Source organism: Pezoporus wallicus, unplaced genomic scaffold (assembly GCF_028554395.1).
Source record: "Pezoporus wallicus isolate ANWC-B61680 ecotype Strahan unplaced genomic scaffold, APGP_CSIRO_Pwel_v1 scaffold_11491, whole genome shotgun sequence".
NCBI lineage: Eukaryota > Metazoa > Chordata > Aves > Psittaciformes > Psittacidae > Pezoporus > Pezoporus wallicus.
Genome location: NW_026642649.1, coordinates 11,944,449 through 11,962,413, shown reverse-complemented (window position 1 = coordinate 11,962,413; position 17,965 = coordinate 11,944,449). Strand labels below are relative to the sequence as shown.

At 46.1% G+C, this 17,965-nt stretch overlaps 1 protein-coding gene across 1 annotated transcript in view; it reads right to left on the bottom strand.

Moving 5' to 3' along the window:
- ITGA9 (integrin subunit alpha 9) overlaps positions 1 to 17,965 on the bottom strand; it is a 210,822-nt gene that overhangs the window by 185,224 nt on the left and 7,633 nt on the right. Inside the window, exons 3-5 of the mRNA XM_057431474.1 lie at positions 16,744 to 16,850; positions 9,389 to 9,512; positions 1,809 to 1,876 (exon numbers count right to left, since the gene is read on the bottom strand). Of these exons, the coding sequence (XP_057287457.1) occupies positions 1,809 to 1,876; positions 9,389 to 9,512; positions 16,744 to 16,850 (299 nt within the window). The remainder of the gene's footprint in view (positions 1 to 1,808; positions 1,877 to 9,388; positions 9,513 to 16,743; positions 16,851 to 17,965) is intronic.

Here is a 17,965-nt window from a genome sequence, read left to right as displayed (position 1 = left end):
AGACCATGCCCTGATGCTGGCTGACAAGCTACACTAACCAGTCATGAAGGATGCAGCACAAAGGATTTTGATTTTACAACTATGAAGCTAAAGACCTGCCATGCACTCAATGAACAGGGTTGTGTTACATGATGGCTGGTACATTTTGCCTTGCTCTGTCATTAGATATGCTCCACTCTTCAAGAGACAACCTATAGTTCATTAGGATCACACAGCCTGATTGAGGATTTCAAAAGACTAGAAATCTGGCAAAGCTTGACCCAGTATCCAAAGAGAAATGCTCATGGATAATGCTTTTGAAGCAAATCTCAAGGTACATTTACCTGCAAGAGAGACTGAGAAAACGTTGCCCCAAAGCATCCAGCATCCTTGCAGGAAAACCGTACTCTTAAATGTGGTTTTAATTACCCTCAGCAAGGGACCAAATGAAGCCTGGGGAGCATTAAGCCTAGGTAAGTTCTTCACCCCGGAGGAGAAGTGAAGACAGCTGCTTTGCCTCACATCTCCATTCAATGCGAGGCCATGAGTGGACTCCATCCTTGTGGGAAAATGCTCCCACAGCTGGGAGCCCTTCGGGCAACCAGTTCCAGTCAGGAGGAGATGTTAAATGAGGGATTTTCCTAATAAGACTATTATTAGGAATAATAAGGACAGGACTGAAAACCCAACCCAAGAGCAGAACGTGCTTGGCAACAGCTTTCTAACTTGGGAGGGGCCATGCCCTCGAGGTCAAGGGATCATTTGCCAGCAGGAACAACTACCATCAGCAGTGCTGAATATATGGTAGGGGCTTGCCTGTTTGACCCAAAAAGCCATTTATCTGCATTTCCTGCTCAGTGAGCTGCCATCAGGTTGAAGCAATGAAAGTTCAAAGATATCTTTTGAACCAGGGTAGCAAAGGAGGATTTAAAGCATGGGAACAGAAACAGGCTGGAAAGAGCAGACAAGGCAGGAAACAGCTGCTGCTGTCTCAGTATCCAGTTATCAGAGTGCCACTGTGGCAACATCGCCTGCCATCCCACTTTACTCGGAAATCACTTTCTGCCATTTCACAGAGCACACTTGTATCCCGCTTGTATCAGCCCGGACAATTCTGCAGACCTGTGCATATATAAGAAGGGGTAGGTATATACTTGACAAGACAGTAACAAAACACAAAAAAACACCCCAACCCTAAAACATTATAAAAGGACATCAATACATACATAAGCGAACAAATGCATCCTTGACATAACTAAAACATTGCTGATATTCTTTCCTGGACAGTAGTTTATGGTCCACTATCTAGAACAGCTCTGGAGCATATATTTTACCATTTTAATTCTTCTCCACCTTTTTGCAATAAAGAACTGAAGCAGAAGTGGGGAAGAAAAAAGCTTATCTTACGAATGTATATATAAACATATATATATAGATACATATACCCACATACATCAACAAAGCCATTTAAGGAGAACTGGTTTACATCATTATTTAAAGAGTTAATATTAGGTACAGAAATATCTCTATGCAAGCTTTGGGATGTACCCAATAAAAATATTCCCCGAGGACACTTCTCTGAGTCAATTCATTCACTTTTGTCCGCAGATCTTGAATCACCAACAGACTTATGTCTGAGCCACTGGGCAAGCATGGCGCAAGATGCAGGTATCTAGGAGGCTGGATGATGCAGGAGAGTGCTGGCTGGAAGGGACAATGCTCAGCTCTCAGCCCTCTGTCCAAGCCATGCCTGGTGCTGCCCTCCTGGGTCATGCAGGAGGAGAGCTGCTCACCAACCCCATCCCTTCCATGCATTCGCCCCTGCTCACCTCTGTGAAGAAGCCCGCAATCCCTGCCTGGCATGAGCCGTGCTCCTCCCCATACTTCTTCTTGTACTCTGGATGAAGAAGGGAAGAAATAAACCATGGTCATCCCCAGCACAGCACACATTCTCCACCCAAGCGGTCTGAATCGCTAAATGCACAGCCTGGGGAGACACCAGCACTCAAGGCTCCTGGGTTTTACCAATGGATGTGCCACCAGTGTGCACCATGGCAGCATCCTCACCCACAGAAAAGGGCAAAGCAAGTGGCCTGGAAGTGGGGGCACAGACAGGGAGACACTAAACAAGCAGTATCAGAGCAGTATGATAGCTGCAGCATCACCCCAGTAAAGGTGCCTCTGTTAGCCAGATGAGCACAGCTGGGAAGGGAGGAATAAAAGGTGACGCACATGCCTGTGTGCTACTGACTCAGACAACAGCCTTATCTGAGGGATGCTGGGGTCTGCTGCTTTTCATGGTCATCCGCTCAGAGCTCCCAGTCCACAGGGGATCAAATCGGCATAGTTTCTGTTTCTGTATTTTATGTAGCAAATGTTTCAAACCTGAGGCATTTTCTTTTTGCAGAAGAGGAAAAAAATATTTTTTATAGAAATACATGGTGGGGGAACCACTTTCCGCCTGCCTTTAATCCAAACATTTTCCATTTAGGAACATTTGAAACTTCCAGCAAGATCAGAACCTTCACAGTTGTTTTTTTCCCCAGAGCATTATTTCCACATATTTACCATAGTAATGAGTGCCAAGCTTCAGCATATTGCTACTTCCTGCATATTCCATACATCCCAAAACCATCCACCATGTACCCTGGTAATTGTGAATTTTATTTATTTTCTGTTAAGTAAGCACCATTAACTCATTGTTAAATGCTAAAAGAAAAAAATAAAATCTAATGAAATCAATGAGCAAATTACCTCTTTGGAACCAAGCAAGTTCTTTTTCAGCTGCACTTTACTGAAGATCAAAAGGAATCAATCATAAACTGCTGCCTTAGCACAGATACGTTACACATAAACACAGACACCCCATTCCCCCTTTATATATTATATATAGGCTCTTCCTACCATCATAAAGATGCTCAGATTTTAAGGAATTTGCTGAGGTCATACTAGTTGGACAGGGAGAGGTTTAACTGGAGAGACCACGCACAACAGTGACTTGATCCACAAATTATAGCCCAAATGCCTGATGCCCTTGGCTGAGGCAGGGTCCTGCCAAAGCAGATGTGTGTCCCAGCAGACCAGGAGCGCCAGAAGCACACTTCAGATTCCTTGTGGGAATGCACGACAACAATTCCACTGAAAAATGAAGCCTATATTTGCTCACAGCTACTCAGAAAGTGCTGGGGCTCTGAATTGCCAGCTCTCCATGTACAGCCTCTCACAGAGCTGGGCACTCCTCGCCTGGGAAAAAAGTATTTGCTTATTGATACAAACGTTTTTTATGCAGTGAGATGAGGAGATGAGGTTTCTCCCTCTGGCATTTCCTGCAAAATAATGTCGTGCACATCCTGAAGGCACTGCCTTCGCTACAGCTGGATTCCCACCCTTGCATAGGATGAAATGCACCAACTTCCACATCCATCCCATTCACATGCTTTCACTTCAATCCAAGGATTTTCCTTTACACAATGTTCTGAAGCGTGGACAGACCTTGCCTCTTCACAGTCGTGCTCTTGACCTTAGTGTAATTCAAAGCAAAATGCCACTAGTCCCATGGGGGTCTTGAAGTATCCTTCTGCCTTACCTGCTAAAATAGGCAGGAGGCCTTTGTAATGACAGAGCTCAAGGCTTTAGAGACTTCCTTCTTAAATCCCACTTCACAGGATATACTAAAGGGGCTCAGGTTGACGATCAGGGAGCCTGAAAAGCCACCCAAGGGACATGAGGAGAGAAGATTTCTTACACACCCACTTCTTTGGAGAGCAAGCCTCGATGCCTCATTGTGTCAGGCCCATAACCACCCACTGCAAGTGTGCCTTGTTGACAATTTGATGGTTTTAAAATGTTGTATTTCCCTATAAAATTGTATTACATTTAGGTCATGGTTTCTTTAATTATCCCCTTCAAAAAAAATAGACAGCTCAATTTGCTTTATAATGAAAGAGGAAAATTGCCGTAGGATATTTAACTTGCACAACAAAAGATCTGGATCTTTCAGCAACACGTAAAAACGTCAAACATGATATCAGCTTTTCAACTAAGAGAGGAGAGATTCAGGCTGGATGAGAGGAAAAAATTGTACAATGAGGGTGGTAAAACCGTGGCACAGGTTGCACAGAGAGGTGATGGATGTGCCATCCCTGGAGACATTCAGTGCCAGGCTGGATATGATTCTGGGCAACTTGATCTAGTTGAAGACGTCGCTGTACAGGGGGGCTGGACTAGATGAGTTTTGAAGGTCCTGTCCAACCCAAACCATTCTATGGTTCTATGATTTCCCAGCTTGAACGTCTCCAAACCATCTCCCCACATAACTTCAGCCACTGAGAGCCCCATCCTCATGGGCCTGCAGGTGCAACTGATTCAGATCACTCAAGCTCACCTCTGAATCTGGCTGCAAAAAAAAAGCAAACATATGCAAAGCCATAGGACAGCAGAAGGAATAGCAGCTGCTTCAGCAATGGAACAAGGCAGTCATAGAACAGTGATAGATGTATCTGTAGCTTCATGTGCGTGTGCTCAAACATACAAAATTGCTTCGTTTCTTAGGATAAACAGAGGATTTTATTCTGATAAAACAACACATGCACAAATATGAAACCATTTCTCCAGACAAGTTATTGAATTCACTGCATGTTTTATTATAGTATAAATTTTGCCTCCTGTAGAAACCAAAAAAACAGGGAGACCAATTTGGATTGACGGGTAACCTAAACCGAAAGTCCCAACATCAGAGAACACAACACAGCTGATATTCATCAGCAATATATGTATTAGAAAAGAAACATACACATTTTTGTTTTCATTGTCAGGCCAATGAAAAAAAAACAATTACTCTTTATATGAACCAAATTATTAACTGCAATGCATAAGAAATGGGAAAGATTTGGTGGTTTAAATGCTCATTGTAACATAAACTGAGTTGGCATGTCCCCTGCAGCTCATACTTTGACAGTGCTCATAGCTTTATATGATGTTTGGTGGGTTCTGAGTCGTTTACATTGCCACTACTATCTGCTCAAACTAACGGCCTTACATTTCACTTAAATAACCAGTTATGCTTTGGTTGTAGCAGTGGATAGATGGGATTGCAGCATTTCAAGTAAATGCAAAGTCTGGATATAATCAGTGCTTCCCTGAACTGAAGAAAAGGCATCAAAACTTTTTGACTTGAATAAATATGTGACAATATTTGTCACGAAAAATAAACAGAGCTTGCAGAAGAAGAAGAAATGGATTCTCTACAGTGGCTCAGCACGACACACAGCAGCAATGCAAAGCAATGACCATCCTTCTTCCCCACAAGTATCAAGACCCATCGCATCATGATGGGGTCTGAGAACACCATGCAAACTGATTAACCTCTTTTCCTAACACCTCTGAGAGAAAAAACAGCTTTAGTGGCATTTTGCAAGACAAAACAGAAGCACGGAGTCCCAAACATCCCGGACACTGAGACTATTTGAGCATTTAAAGCTCCATGGGGCCAGAGCAGGTATCAGCACCACATTTTGGTGGGGGGAGCCAAACAGACACATTCCTCCCCATGGTGGCAGCAGCCCAGTCCAGACAGACACAGGGCTCCTGGATTCCAGCATAATCCTTTAAGCACTAAAGCACCCCTCCTTGTCAGCCCATCTAATTCCTACCTGCAGCAATGTACGCCCTGCTCCTCACCCAAGCATGGCTCCTTTCCACCCATGCATCCATGATCACAGCCCAGGGCAGCCCCATTGTGGATGGTCACATCCCAGCATCAGACTTCTGCCTCCTCCCTAGAGCTGGTCTGCCTCTCCCAAGCAGCAGATGAGCTCAAAAGGCATGCAAACCAAGATTGCTTCTACTCCCCCTCCACTTTGGTGCACAGCAGTGACACCCATCACTTAAACGACTGTCATCCACACATCAACGATCAACCAACAGGACGTTGCGCAATTACTGCACCAGCTCACAGCTTTTGCACACCTGACTAGCACCATTTGCATGAGGTTTAGATACTGGGCGCAGTGGATTCTGTAGTTTCTGCGTAGCCCCAGGCAATAACCGCTGTCATGAACAGAGCCTTTGTTTTTACACTCCTTTATTGTTCTTCCTTGTCTGCTGCAGACTGCTGCGCACCCCCAATTACACAGACCGCAAGCCACTAAACTAACTGCTGTGGCGACAGCCAACAGCAAAGCAGTAAGATGAGGCTGAGTCTGGAAGAGGTGGTTGCCTCCTTGACTTTGAAGATGTGCCATGAATAAACACGGAAAGCAAGAAAGAGAGGAAATATACGCTAGCGGTTTGCAGCCATGATGATCTCGGGTTACAAGAGAAGGGAGGCTGAGGAAGAAGTAATTGGATAAAACAATATACAAAACAAAAAGGATAAGCTGTGATATGTGATGATTCTTGAGGCAAATGCTCCTCAACAACTTCTCTGAGCAAACCTCTTAAAGTCTCTAAGCAAACTTCAATGCCGTAACATAGCATAAGCTCCAGAGTGCAATAAAATCCTGCATCTACCATCTTCACAGATGGAAGCAAAATTGGACAGTTACAGTAAACTATCATTTGCACTGGAAGCCTCTTCCTTCCTATCTTACAGTGTTTCACTACTCTAGGAAGAAGCAGTAGTAATCTTTCTGACCTAGCATTGTGGTATTGGGTTTGCACCACAAAGCAGGGATGTTTTGATGGCTCCCAGAAAACCAAATGTGGTCTGGACGCTGTGGGAAACCTCGCTTGTCCCTTTGGAAGCAAAGCATATGAGCATGTGCTGTCCCCCTTATTTACTAACCAATGGGTCCATCAGTCTTCCCCACCTTCACCACCAACTTCTACCACAGAGGAGCAGGAAACCATCCCAGCTCTCCTCATCAGCTGGGCTCTCATAGTAGATGCAGCCACCCTTCTTTGCAAACTGAATACACCAAGGGAATGAAGAGGCAGCTCCCTTTTATTTTGGAAGGCCATTAAAACTACAGGAAAAATAACCAAGTGAAAGCACTGCCTGGAAGACTCTGGCTCCATAAGCCAGCTATACCACAAAGGTCATCCAGATCGTATAAACCAGATTAGTTCCTACTCAGAGAGACTGTGTTAAAGTATTAGGCCTGCTGCTGCTTTCATTAGCTCTCAGCTGTTTCCAGACTTCTGTCAACCCTTTCAGAGAAGCCGGACAAGAATAAGATGGATTGAGACTACGTTGTTGCACCACTACCATCCAGTCAGGAAATTTCCATTTCCTCCTTTGCCTTTTAATTATTAAGCCCGCTTTACATGTAGAGAAAACATACTGTGTGTATTAAGTACGTCTGCCCCAAAGTCAGACTCCTCTCCCTTGCTGGCAGAACACTCCTGTTATACAAACGAATAACCCATCCCAAGGTGCACACACATATACAGAGATGGATGAAGACTGATGCCCACTCAACTGGCCTGCACCCTTCACCAGTATGGAGAGCCAGCTCTGGCTGTGGACCATGTGGATCAGCAGTCACACCAGCCTCTCACAGGGCTTATCACCTTAGCTGTGAAGGAAAACAGTTTCAAGGATGACTGCAATCTTATTCCACAGCAAGACTCAAACAAAGAATCCTTCTGCGTGACGCAGCACGGCTTTCTCTCTTCGAGCTTGTGTTACTGAAACCTAAAAGAAACAGGAGTAAACAAACGCAGCCATCCCTCGTGATACTTCATGATTTCATGTGTGATGGCGGGGGGGCAGAAAATCAGTCCCAAGCCTCCCACTTTCACTCTAGCATGGAGTGAAATTAAGCCAACATTGCACTGCACCAGCCCTGCCAACTTTCCACTGGCTGCTCTGCGTGTTCTGGGCCCACACATTTCTATTTTCTAGCAATTCCTGGCAAATATCCTGTCAGATTAGCAGCACTTTTACTCTGAAGACATGACGCACTCTAAAACACAAGCGGTTCATCTCTTCCAGAAACCACCTCCGGCCACAGCCTCAGGCAAGACGCTTTTAAGGTGGTGCAAGAGCAGTGGCACAGGCTCAGAGGGAGCCCCAAGCAGCATCCCCATGCATGTGTGTTGACCATAAAGTATTCTGCTGCAGATGAGATACAAAATCCCTTGCGTTACAAATAATGACTGATTTCAGGGCTGGGAAACGCACAGCCCTGAAGCTGTGTGCCGTCTCCAGGAGCTGTGTGGGTTTGTTGTAGCAAGTCCCAGGGTAAAGCCTGGAGGAGCCAGCTCAGGAGAAAAAGGGGGTACGGAGCAGACCCAGTTCTGCACTGGGACTGACCACTCGCCAGCAGCAGAGAAACTTGTTGGGACATCTTTATCCCTCTCCCACTTACTAATGTCAGCAGCAAGCCTGCTCTTGGCTGCTGATGATTTTGGATGGGGATGGGGTAGGGGGAATTAATAAAAGTGAATAAATAAATCAATACAATCAGAGGTTTCGCCCACAACAAACCCTGCTGTGTCTTGGCCTCCAATTGACCACACTTCCTCAGGCTCCTACAGGCAAGAGGGGAAAGACAGTGCCCAGGACACAGGAGAAACCAAGGCCGTGCTTTCCCCCAGATGCTTCTCTGAAGGCCAAGGAATCTTAGGAGATACCCTGTCTTCTTCCTGACAACACACTCATACCCCTGCTTTAGTTAATTGCTCTTGGCAGAGGAGATGCTGTCTTCTGAAGTCTTTAGGAAAGGAAACATGACAAAAGAGTCTCACATGCACCAGAGAGCTGGAAAATTAAAATGCTGACACTTGGGATTTGGAGTAGAACCAGCAGGCACAGTCACACCTGCTCAGAGCTGGAGCCTTCCCTTTCCATGCACCCCAAGCCCAGACATTCAGAGGATCCAAACAAGGACCAAAACACCTTATGGCACCTGAAACACAATAGCAGTTTAATATAAACTGCTGCAGAAGTTCCCCAAAGGGAGCAAGGTGTTTAGCAACCCTTATTTCCCCCTCTAGTCCTCTGATAAATGGCAACACAAAACTGAAAGTGTTTTCATAAGATGGGCAAATTGGTTGCTGACTGCAACGCAATGCAGGATTTTTACCGTGTGCCATGGCCGACTCAGATCAGTATCTCCTGGTCATTCACGTAAGGGAAGAGAGAGCTGCTGTGTCAAAACCAGCTCAGAAACATATTATTCCTCTAGTAAAGTGTGTGACTTTACAGTCACACCGTAAGTCACAGGACCCAACTTCATTCAAAAGCCCACCATTACCCCAGCTGTGCCACAAGGCAGCCATATGTTACCAAAAAATTAGTATTATCGGTAGTGAGGGTGGTTTGTGGATGATTTTGGGCGATTTATTTGTGGATGGTTTATTGTGGATGGTTTTGGAAATAAAGGGAAAGCACAGCAGCTGTAAAATGAGACCGCAGCAAGGGAGGTAAGAGGTAAGCCCCATTCCTGATTCCCACACTCCTTACCTTCATAGCAGGGAAACAGCCTCCTCCCATTGGGCTGCAGGTTGGGGGGAATGATGTTGCAGAAGCCATGAGGCAGGATGTACTCTGTCTCATAGTAGATGTTCTTCCAGCGGTGAGCACATGCCTGCAGAGATCACATCACTTTGGTTACTGACCCAGAGTCACCAGAGAGCCCTCAGACCTAGGCAGAGCACGTGTGAACAGGACCTCTCAGCCTTGACATTGCTGTCCTCTCCATACATCCCACTCTTCCAAGATAAAGCATCTCCTCGCTGTGAACTTCTGCAGCTTATGACACTGCTGACCTGACAGCTCAGCCTTCACGTGTGTGTGACTGGAAAACCACAGATCTCAGAGCAAGACAGAGCCCATGCCATGTATTTCAAGATCTCTGACTGTGTGAATCCTCACAGCTAGTGAAGTTTTTCTAACCCACGATGCAGTAACAGAACCCAGCCAAGCCAGAAAACAGGGCAAAACAGGAATAAAGACATTGAGAATACACACAGGAGGATCAGAACAGGTGTTAAGACTCAGGTTACTAAGACTATTTTAGAAGGTTATCCCACCAGAGGATGAGTGAGTCAAAGGCTTGTCTTGCTGGGAAAAGCAGTTCTGTTTCTGGTGACAGAAGAGCTGGGCCTCGCTTACCGGTAATGAACTTCAGTGAAAATACCAGAGATTTTGTAGCAAGAAGAGCACGACATCAGTCAATGAGCTGCAAGGATGGGGGTGCCTTTCCCTTCACAGTGAAGAGTAAGATCACCCTGCAAAGCCATACCTACACCGGTCTCACCAGGACACTTGCTCAGTACAGCTGCCACACACAGGCATACGTACAAGCAATGCGGAGCCCGGTTCACACCTTCCCAGAACCCATTTGCTGCAAACAATTAACACTGCCTTGCTGCCAGAAAAGCTGTAAGTTGTCTGATACTCACGGATTTGTTGGAATGAAAGGAAATGAAATGAGAAACGGCAAAGGCTTTGAACTTAAGCACATGCCGGGCCATATCTCCAGCTGGTCTAGAGTTACTGAAGTCAGTGCAGATGTGTTAATTTATATCATTTAAGGCTTTGTCCCATGCAGACAGAGCAGCCTCTATATTACAAAACATCTCCTCCACGTACTGCCAACTTTTCCCGGTAACTTTGCATCAGCCCCCTTCATGATCCCCACATTTGACCCTATCCTCCCCACATAAGATACCCTCTGTCTTCCTTCCTTTTGTGCTACCCCACTTTTCTGCCTCAGCACCTCAGAGTTGCCCATGGGAGCATCCCAACATCATTAAAAAATATATCCATAAGACATGCACAGTTGTGTCACCTGTTCATTACAGAATCACAGATTGGTTTTGGTTAGAAGGGACCTTAAAGCTCATCCAGTTCCAACCCCCTGCCACAGGCAAGGACACCTTCCACTAGAGCAGGTTGCTCCAAGCCCCAGTGTCCAACATGGCCTTGAGCACTGCCAGGGATGGGGCAGCCACAGCTTCTCTGGGCACCCTGTGCCAGCGCCTCAGCACCCTCACACGGAAGAACTTCTGCCCAAGAGCTCATCTCAGTGTCCCCTCTGTCAGGTTAAAGCCATTCCCCTTGTCCTGTGTCCTGTCCCTAAGGCCCTTGTCCAAAGCCCCTCTCTAGGTTTCTTGCAGCCCCCTTTAGGCACTGGAGCTGCTCTAAGGTCTCCCCAGAGCCTTTTATTCTCCAGGCTGGAGAAACACAACTTTCAGCTTGTCTGCATAGGAGAGATGCTCCAGTAAAGGACCTGGGAAGTATAACATCTGCCGCGATGTTCAAAATTCAATCCAGTAGTCAACACAGGTCCCTTCCCATATACTTAACCCCAGGAAGACACAAAACGGTAATACTTTCCTTTAAGTGAAACAGCAAAACCAGTTGCGCAAAAGCCTGCTCTGCCGTTAGCAGTGCTGCACTTGGAGTTTGGCATTTATGGCTTTACTAACTCCCAGTTCTCAGTGAGAAGTGCATGTCTCCTGAAGACAGCTGTCATGGAGGGACTCTGGGAGCCATGGAAAGCTCTGCACCACACTGTGGAGGATGCTTCTGAAGGCACTCTGCTCAACTGCCAAATGCATGTGAGGAGTCCTGCAAAGAGCAGCTTTGGGGACTCCTTTATGTGCTTTAAGGAAGCTCAGTTATGATTTTAATCCCATGCACCACCCATGCAAGATTCAACAGCAACAAAAAAACAGCACATGAAATGCTAGTTTTCAGAGTAACCAGGAAATAGTTTCTCTCCTGACAGATGTGTGCTGCGAGCACAAATACACGCACAGCCCTCTTAAAGGCAGCCCCATAAAGGCACATACCATTAAAGTGACAGTCAAGTCAACCCCAACTCCAGATACAAAATCAAACGGAAACAGAGCAAGAGTATTTTTTAAAGTTATGGAAGGATAAATAAAGGATTGTGCCATAAAATGTCCAGGAATTTACCATATCTCGGAAACTGCAAGGGACTCACATAAATTAACCTACTAATCTCTCCCAGAGGAGCAGAAACAGCAGAGCTGGGGAGAGCAGCAGCAGCAATTCATCACAAGCAGGAGGCTTTGCGCAGGAGTGAGGTGCAGAGGCCAAGGGAGATAGAACATAAGGAGAGAAAAAGAAGCTGCTGCATAGGAAGTACATTCACAGTCAGCTGGGGGCTGCGGGCTCAATACAGCAATTCTGGGCACACCTAATCTGCTGGGGTTTGGTTTTGGGGTTGTTTGGGGTTTGTTAATGATCACTTTCCTGAGCCTTCAGCATTCTGCATATTCAGGCATGCTGCATTTCACCACTGACAGCCTGAGCCTGTGGACAGCTCATAACCATAGCTCCGAGAGATGAGCTCCACCTCTGTTACCTCAGGAGGGGCTTCCCCAGATTCTCCCAAGCCACAGCTGCAGGATTTGACATTTTCCCAATAGAGAGGATTTACAGCAGCTCCTCTTCCCCACACAGAACTCCTTTCTCTGCAGCCAGCACATCTGTCTCCCTGCCATGGCTCCTCCACAGCTGCTTTCGGTTCTTCTGCCTTCCCAATAACATTTAGCTGGATTACAGTACACAGCCCCTGAATTATTCAACGTTGCTGAGGCAAGATGATGTGCTACCAAAGGTGGACACAGCCTTCCTTCTTGGATGGCACATGCCCAGAGAGCTCTTGGGAACAGAGATGAGTCACCTGAATTTGATGCTGTGGAGAGGGTTATTCTGTGGGTTTTTTTCCGCTCCCTAAGGTGATTACAAACAATTAACAGTTTATAAACCCTTTTTTTTTAATGCAGGGGAGCCCCTGTGCAATGGCAAAGCCATCAGAACACTTTGGTGCTCAGCAGCTGCTTCCAGGGCACCGGCTCTGGCTCTACCATGGCATAGGAGAGAAAGGATGCAAACCCTTGAAGAGGATGTGCCAGCAGTGTGTGCTTGCAGCCCAGAAACCAACCATGTACTGGCTGCATCCTCAGAGCATGAGCAGCAGGTTGAGGGAGGGGATTCTCCCCCTCTGCTCTGGTGAGACCCATGCTACAGCTCTGCATCCAGCTCTGGGGCAGCAGCGTAAGAGGGAAGTGGAGTTGTTGGAGCGAGTTCAGAGATGCTGCAAGGGCTGGAGCAGCTCTGCTCTGGAGCCAGGCTGAGAGAGCTGGGCTGGTTCAGTCTGGAGAAAAGAAGGCTCCTTAAGGGGAGAGCTTAGAGCAGTTCCAGTGCCTAAAGGGGCTACAGGAAACCTGGAGAGGGGTTTTGGACAAGGGCATGTAGGGACAGGACAAGGGGAATGGCTTTAACCTGACAGAGGGGAGATTGAGATGAGCTCTTAGGCAGAAGTTCTTCCTGTGAGGGTGCTGAGGCGCTGGCACAGGGTGCCCAGAGAAGCTGTGGCTGTCCCATCCCTCGCAGTGTTCGAGGCCAGGTTGGACATGGGGGATTGGAGCAACCTGCTCTAGTGGAAGGTGTCCCTGTGGAGCTGCATGAGCTTTAAGGCCTCTTCCAACCCAAACCAGTCTGAGTTTCTATGGTTCTATGAAATAAACCACTTCTGGGCAAAGCACATGGAGGTCTCTGTCGATGGCAGACATTGCATTACCACAACATAACGAACAGGCAATTTCAGAACTGCAGATGCTTTGCTCTTTTAACACCCAACACAGGCTTTGCACCACAGGAAAATCAACATGAGAGACCCTGACTCCAGAGGCCGAGTGTCCCACCTGAATGCAAGGTCCTTATAGAGCCCTCTGCTGACTCCTGTCCAGACAAGGTACTTTTGAATGTGCCATAGTCAGACCACTTCTGGTTTGCTCTTCCCTAAGAGGCATTTGGCTTTGCTGCAGTGATGGGTTTTTCTACAGACACACACACAGAGTCCCTAAATGTGCAGTTAAGTCAATCAACTGCTTAAAATGAAAAATAGCAACACCTGATGTAAAACCAGTCATAACAGATGTGGCAGGTCTTTAGGAAGACCAAGACTGAAGGATGTGGCTGATCTCCAAACCACAATGCACTGTTCCCAGCTCCTCTCCCAAGAAATCAAAATGAGGACTTTTGCCATTGCAGTTTGGAAAGAGCTGGCAATCTCAGCTCTGCTATTACAGCACTTAGATTAATGCAAATATTGACTGACAGCATACCCGGGGGCAGGAAGCCACAGAACTTCTTTCAGCTGATCTCACTTCTTCGTTTGTTTAAATCCTCATTGCTTTTCTGTTCAGCCCCTCACACAAACATAAAACCCCAGTTCAGTAACATCCTGACCCAACATGGGCTCAAAAGCAATCCATTTATAACTGAACACCAGCTAAAGCCTCCTCTGCACCTCCTCACCTCCCCTACCACCCGTTCCACTGAAGCCGGGTCTCTTACAAGGCAACAGGGAAGGCTGATAAGACAGAAATTTCAGCCACTAAGGGTTTTCAAAGCAAAAGCAACAACTTCTTTGTACAATCCACAGTTAAACTGTGGAACTAACACAGGATGTGAGTATTTCACATGGGTTTAAAGGCAACTAACTGTAACCCATCCAGGGTTACTGATCACAAAAATACCACCCTGACTTAAAGGAATCCCTGAAAGAGGTGCAGAAAATAGAGCTGTAATGCCTGACACTATACATATATAGGTATATATGTACTCTCTCCTAACTACAGGGAATCACTCATGGGAGTTTGCTGGTAACTTCAGTAAAAACCTAAATTTCAGCAGATATGGCTGCAAACCCACATTCAGACATGTCCCATCTGAACAGCAGTTTCTCACAGGGGCTTCAAAGAAGAGCTGCATTTAAAAGTAATCCTGATCTTTCAAATTAGAAGAGCACGTGTACAAAAACAATATGCTTATGGGAAAGTCATGAATCTTTTTCATTTAGAAATTATCTCAAAACAGACAGTAACAACACCCTGAAACAAACAGGTATTTTCCATCCATGATGGAATCCTTATGCCTTCATTCCAAGCTCTGTCAACACACAGGTGTGCACAGATGTGTAATCAGTAGTTTAAGAGCGCTTTGGCAACAAATTGCAGTAAGAATTAGATTTAAACATCCTCAAGCATGCAGACATGATCTACTTGGTGAGAGCAGTATAATCTTGTCAGAGGGCTGGTTTAGAATCCCAGGCTGGTTTGGAAGGGATCTTAAAGTTCATCCAGCTCCAACCCCTGCACCAGCAGGGACACCTTCCACTAGAGCAGGTTGCTCCAAGCCCCGTCCAACCTGGCCTTGAACACTGCCAGGGATGGGGCAGCCACAGCTTCTCTGGGCACCCTGTGCCAGCACCTCAGCACCCTCACAGGGAAGAACTTCTGCCTAAGAGCTCATCTCAATTTCCCCTCTGTCAGGTTAAAGCCATTCCCTTTGTCCTGTGTCCTGTCCCTACAGGCCCTTGTCCAAAGCCCCTCTCCAGGTTGCTTGTAGGCCTTTTAGGCACTGGGAGCTGCTCTATGGTCTCCCCTCAAGGAGTCTTCTGTTCCCCAGGCTGAACAAGCCCAAGTTTACTCTGAGTAAACATATAGATCGGGATATCCCTTGAAAATATGAATCACACTAGCATGAATGCCTTAATTTTCTGCTCTGCTGTACCTGTTTGTAGTACATTTTATTTATGCCCCTCTTTCCCCTCCTCCGTTGGTACTGCACCCATTTAAAACAGCCACGTAAAGCAGAGCATCAGCCGGCCCCTATAGCACTGGCAAGCTGTACACAAAACGAGATGATCAGATATAATACCACAGTACTTACTATTGCAGGGAAGTATCAAAACCACCTGCTCCCCATGGGGAAGTTGGTGTGCAAGGACTTGGGGCGTGTTTGGACTCTTGAGTGCATAGTAGAATGCCTTTGAATGAAGCAGCTTTACCTACTTGCCTTTACATAGGTCGTTGACACAGCAATCATTGCACAAGATCTTTCTCGCTACCAGCTTTGTGACAGTTTGATGTTGCGTACCAGGGCGATCCCTTACCCCATTGGAAAGATGAGGTCAAAGTGGAAGTTTCCAACTCTCAAACAGCAGTGTTTAGAGTTAGATTGTTGTCAGAGTGGGATACTAGCCTGAAATTTGCCTGCCACACGTACTGTGCACAGTATTTCACTGCAATATGCTTAGATTTCAGTTAACATTCCTGCAGACAGGTTCACTCAGGAGACAGTCAGAATCCAATTGTGGTTGTAAATGCAGACAACTATCGATCACAAAATAGCCATGTATTTCGGAAAGGTTTTTGCTCAGCTCTCCTTATGATTATCTTTTTCCAGCACAGGAAATGTTTTGCAAAGATAAATTCCACATCGTAAGAATCACATCTGCTCTCCTTGACCTGTCTATGCGCATGGCAACCGTATCAAAGACAACAAGGCCACCCACATGCAATCAAGTCATCTCTACTCACAGCTCTAATGCATCGTTAATGGAAAATTGATATACATAAAGGAAAAATATCACCACAAAGACTCATCTTACATTTTTCAGTGTGAGTTCTGACACGCAATGCCTGCACTCGGGGAAAGAGGATGCATACATGTTCCAGACATAAACTCAGAGAAACAGGTACCTCCCAGACAAAGTTCTTTTTATTCGGTTCAAAGATTTAATCCCTCAGATTTAGGAGGAAGCCCCTGGGTGACACAAGTCAGGTGTGACAGCTTTGAAGTCCTCCCTCTATAAATAAAGCTTCCTGGCTAGGGCTCACTTTTCCTTCCGCTTTAAGGAAGAGTACAGAACTTGCTGCCTGTAAAGCTGGACTCTTTCAGTCACTGCCGAGCACATTAATCCTGATGTGTTTAGCATAAGAGTCAGACAGCAGCAGCAGTTTTAATGAGATCAAAGGAAAGAATGGACTTACCAGCACGCTTCCACCAGCCTTCGGCTGTCTAGCCAGGCTCACACCCATCCATTCATCATCTCTGTCTTCTTTGCAGGTCTTGCCACAGAGCATGCCCCGAGAGTTGCCTACAGAAAGAGGGGAAAGGCAGCAAGGCAGAGACATGAGTTTTAAATACCCACCAAAGAATCCCTACAAGAAAAGGGACTGCCCGTGAAACATCCACCTCACAGTGCATTTCTTTTCCCTTTCAGCCTGATTATTAGCTCCTGTACACATTAATCGTGACAATACTCTTACTAGGCACTGTACAAGTACACAGTGGAGGACAAACCCTGTCCCGAACAGTAAGTAGCTATCACAGCATGTCCACACTCTACTTGAATAAACCTTCCAACTGAATTCAATGGGAGAGACGTGGAATTGCCTGCAGAATGCAATCAAAGCAAATTACTCTTGAAAAAAAGAGATCTGGGCACTTTAAAAGAAGACAACTGAAACCTAAATCTGAAATCGCATCATGCAGTATTCATGAGTCCATGGCAGACAGTTTACATTACAGTAGCTGGGCAAATCAAACTTAGCCAAAGCACTCCTTTAACACACCTAAGCTCCATAAAAATAAACCCTACTTGACTCAGTCATGGAAAGATGAACAATACTAACATGCCTTTTCTATAGGCAGAGAAAGCAACACCACACCTCACCATGAGAAACAAAATATTAAAAGGCTTCAATTTCCTCCATCAGAATCAAGCATAAGGTTTTAGATCAGAGTTTTGCTTCAGGACTCCACCTTCCCCCAACTCAAGACAGTACATGAGGGAAACCAAAGTAAGTCCTAATCCTGCACAACAGTCTACAAGCATGGCTCTGGCTGAGAAACTTATTTCCTGTAGCACAAAAAAAAAGCAAACCCAAGGAATTACGTGCTGCATGACGAGGGAACCCACTGATCTCCACATTGCCTCTTACAGCACATGTTACAAGACCACCATAACACCTTGTGGAGCCATCCACACACCCTTATTTCAGCACTGCCTGGAGCAGGCAGCAGCGCTTCCAAGCCCTCACCCACCAACACGCTGCAAAGTCACACTGAAGCAGGTAGAGAATAGACAGCAGCTCAGGGTAAGAAGGGAAAACCCCACCTTTGCCTGGTTACTCACTGGAGAGAGCAAACAGGGCCACTGAGAGGACACCAGCACCCTGTGGGATGCTATTCCATAATGCTGAAGGGAGT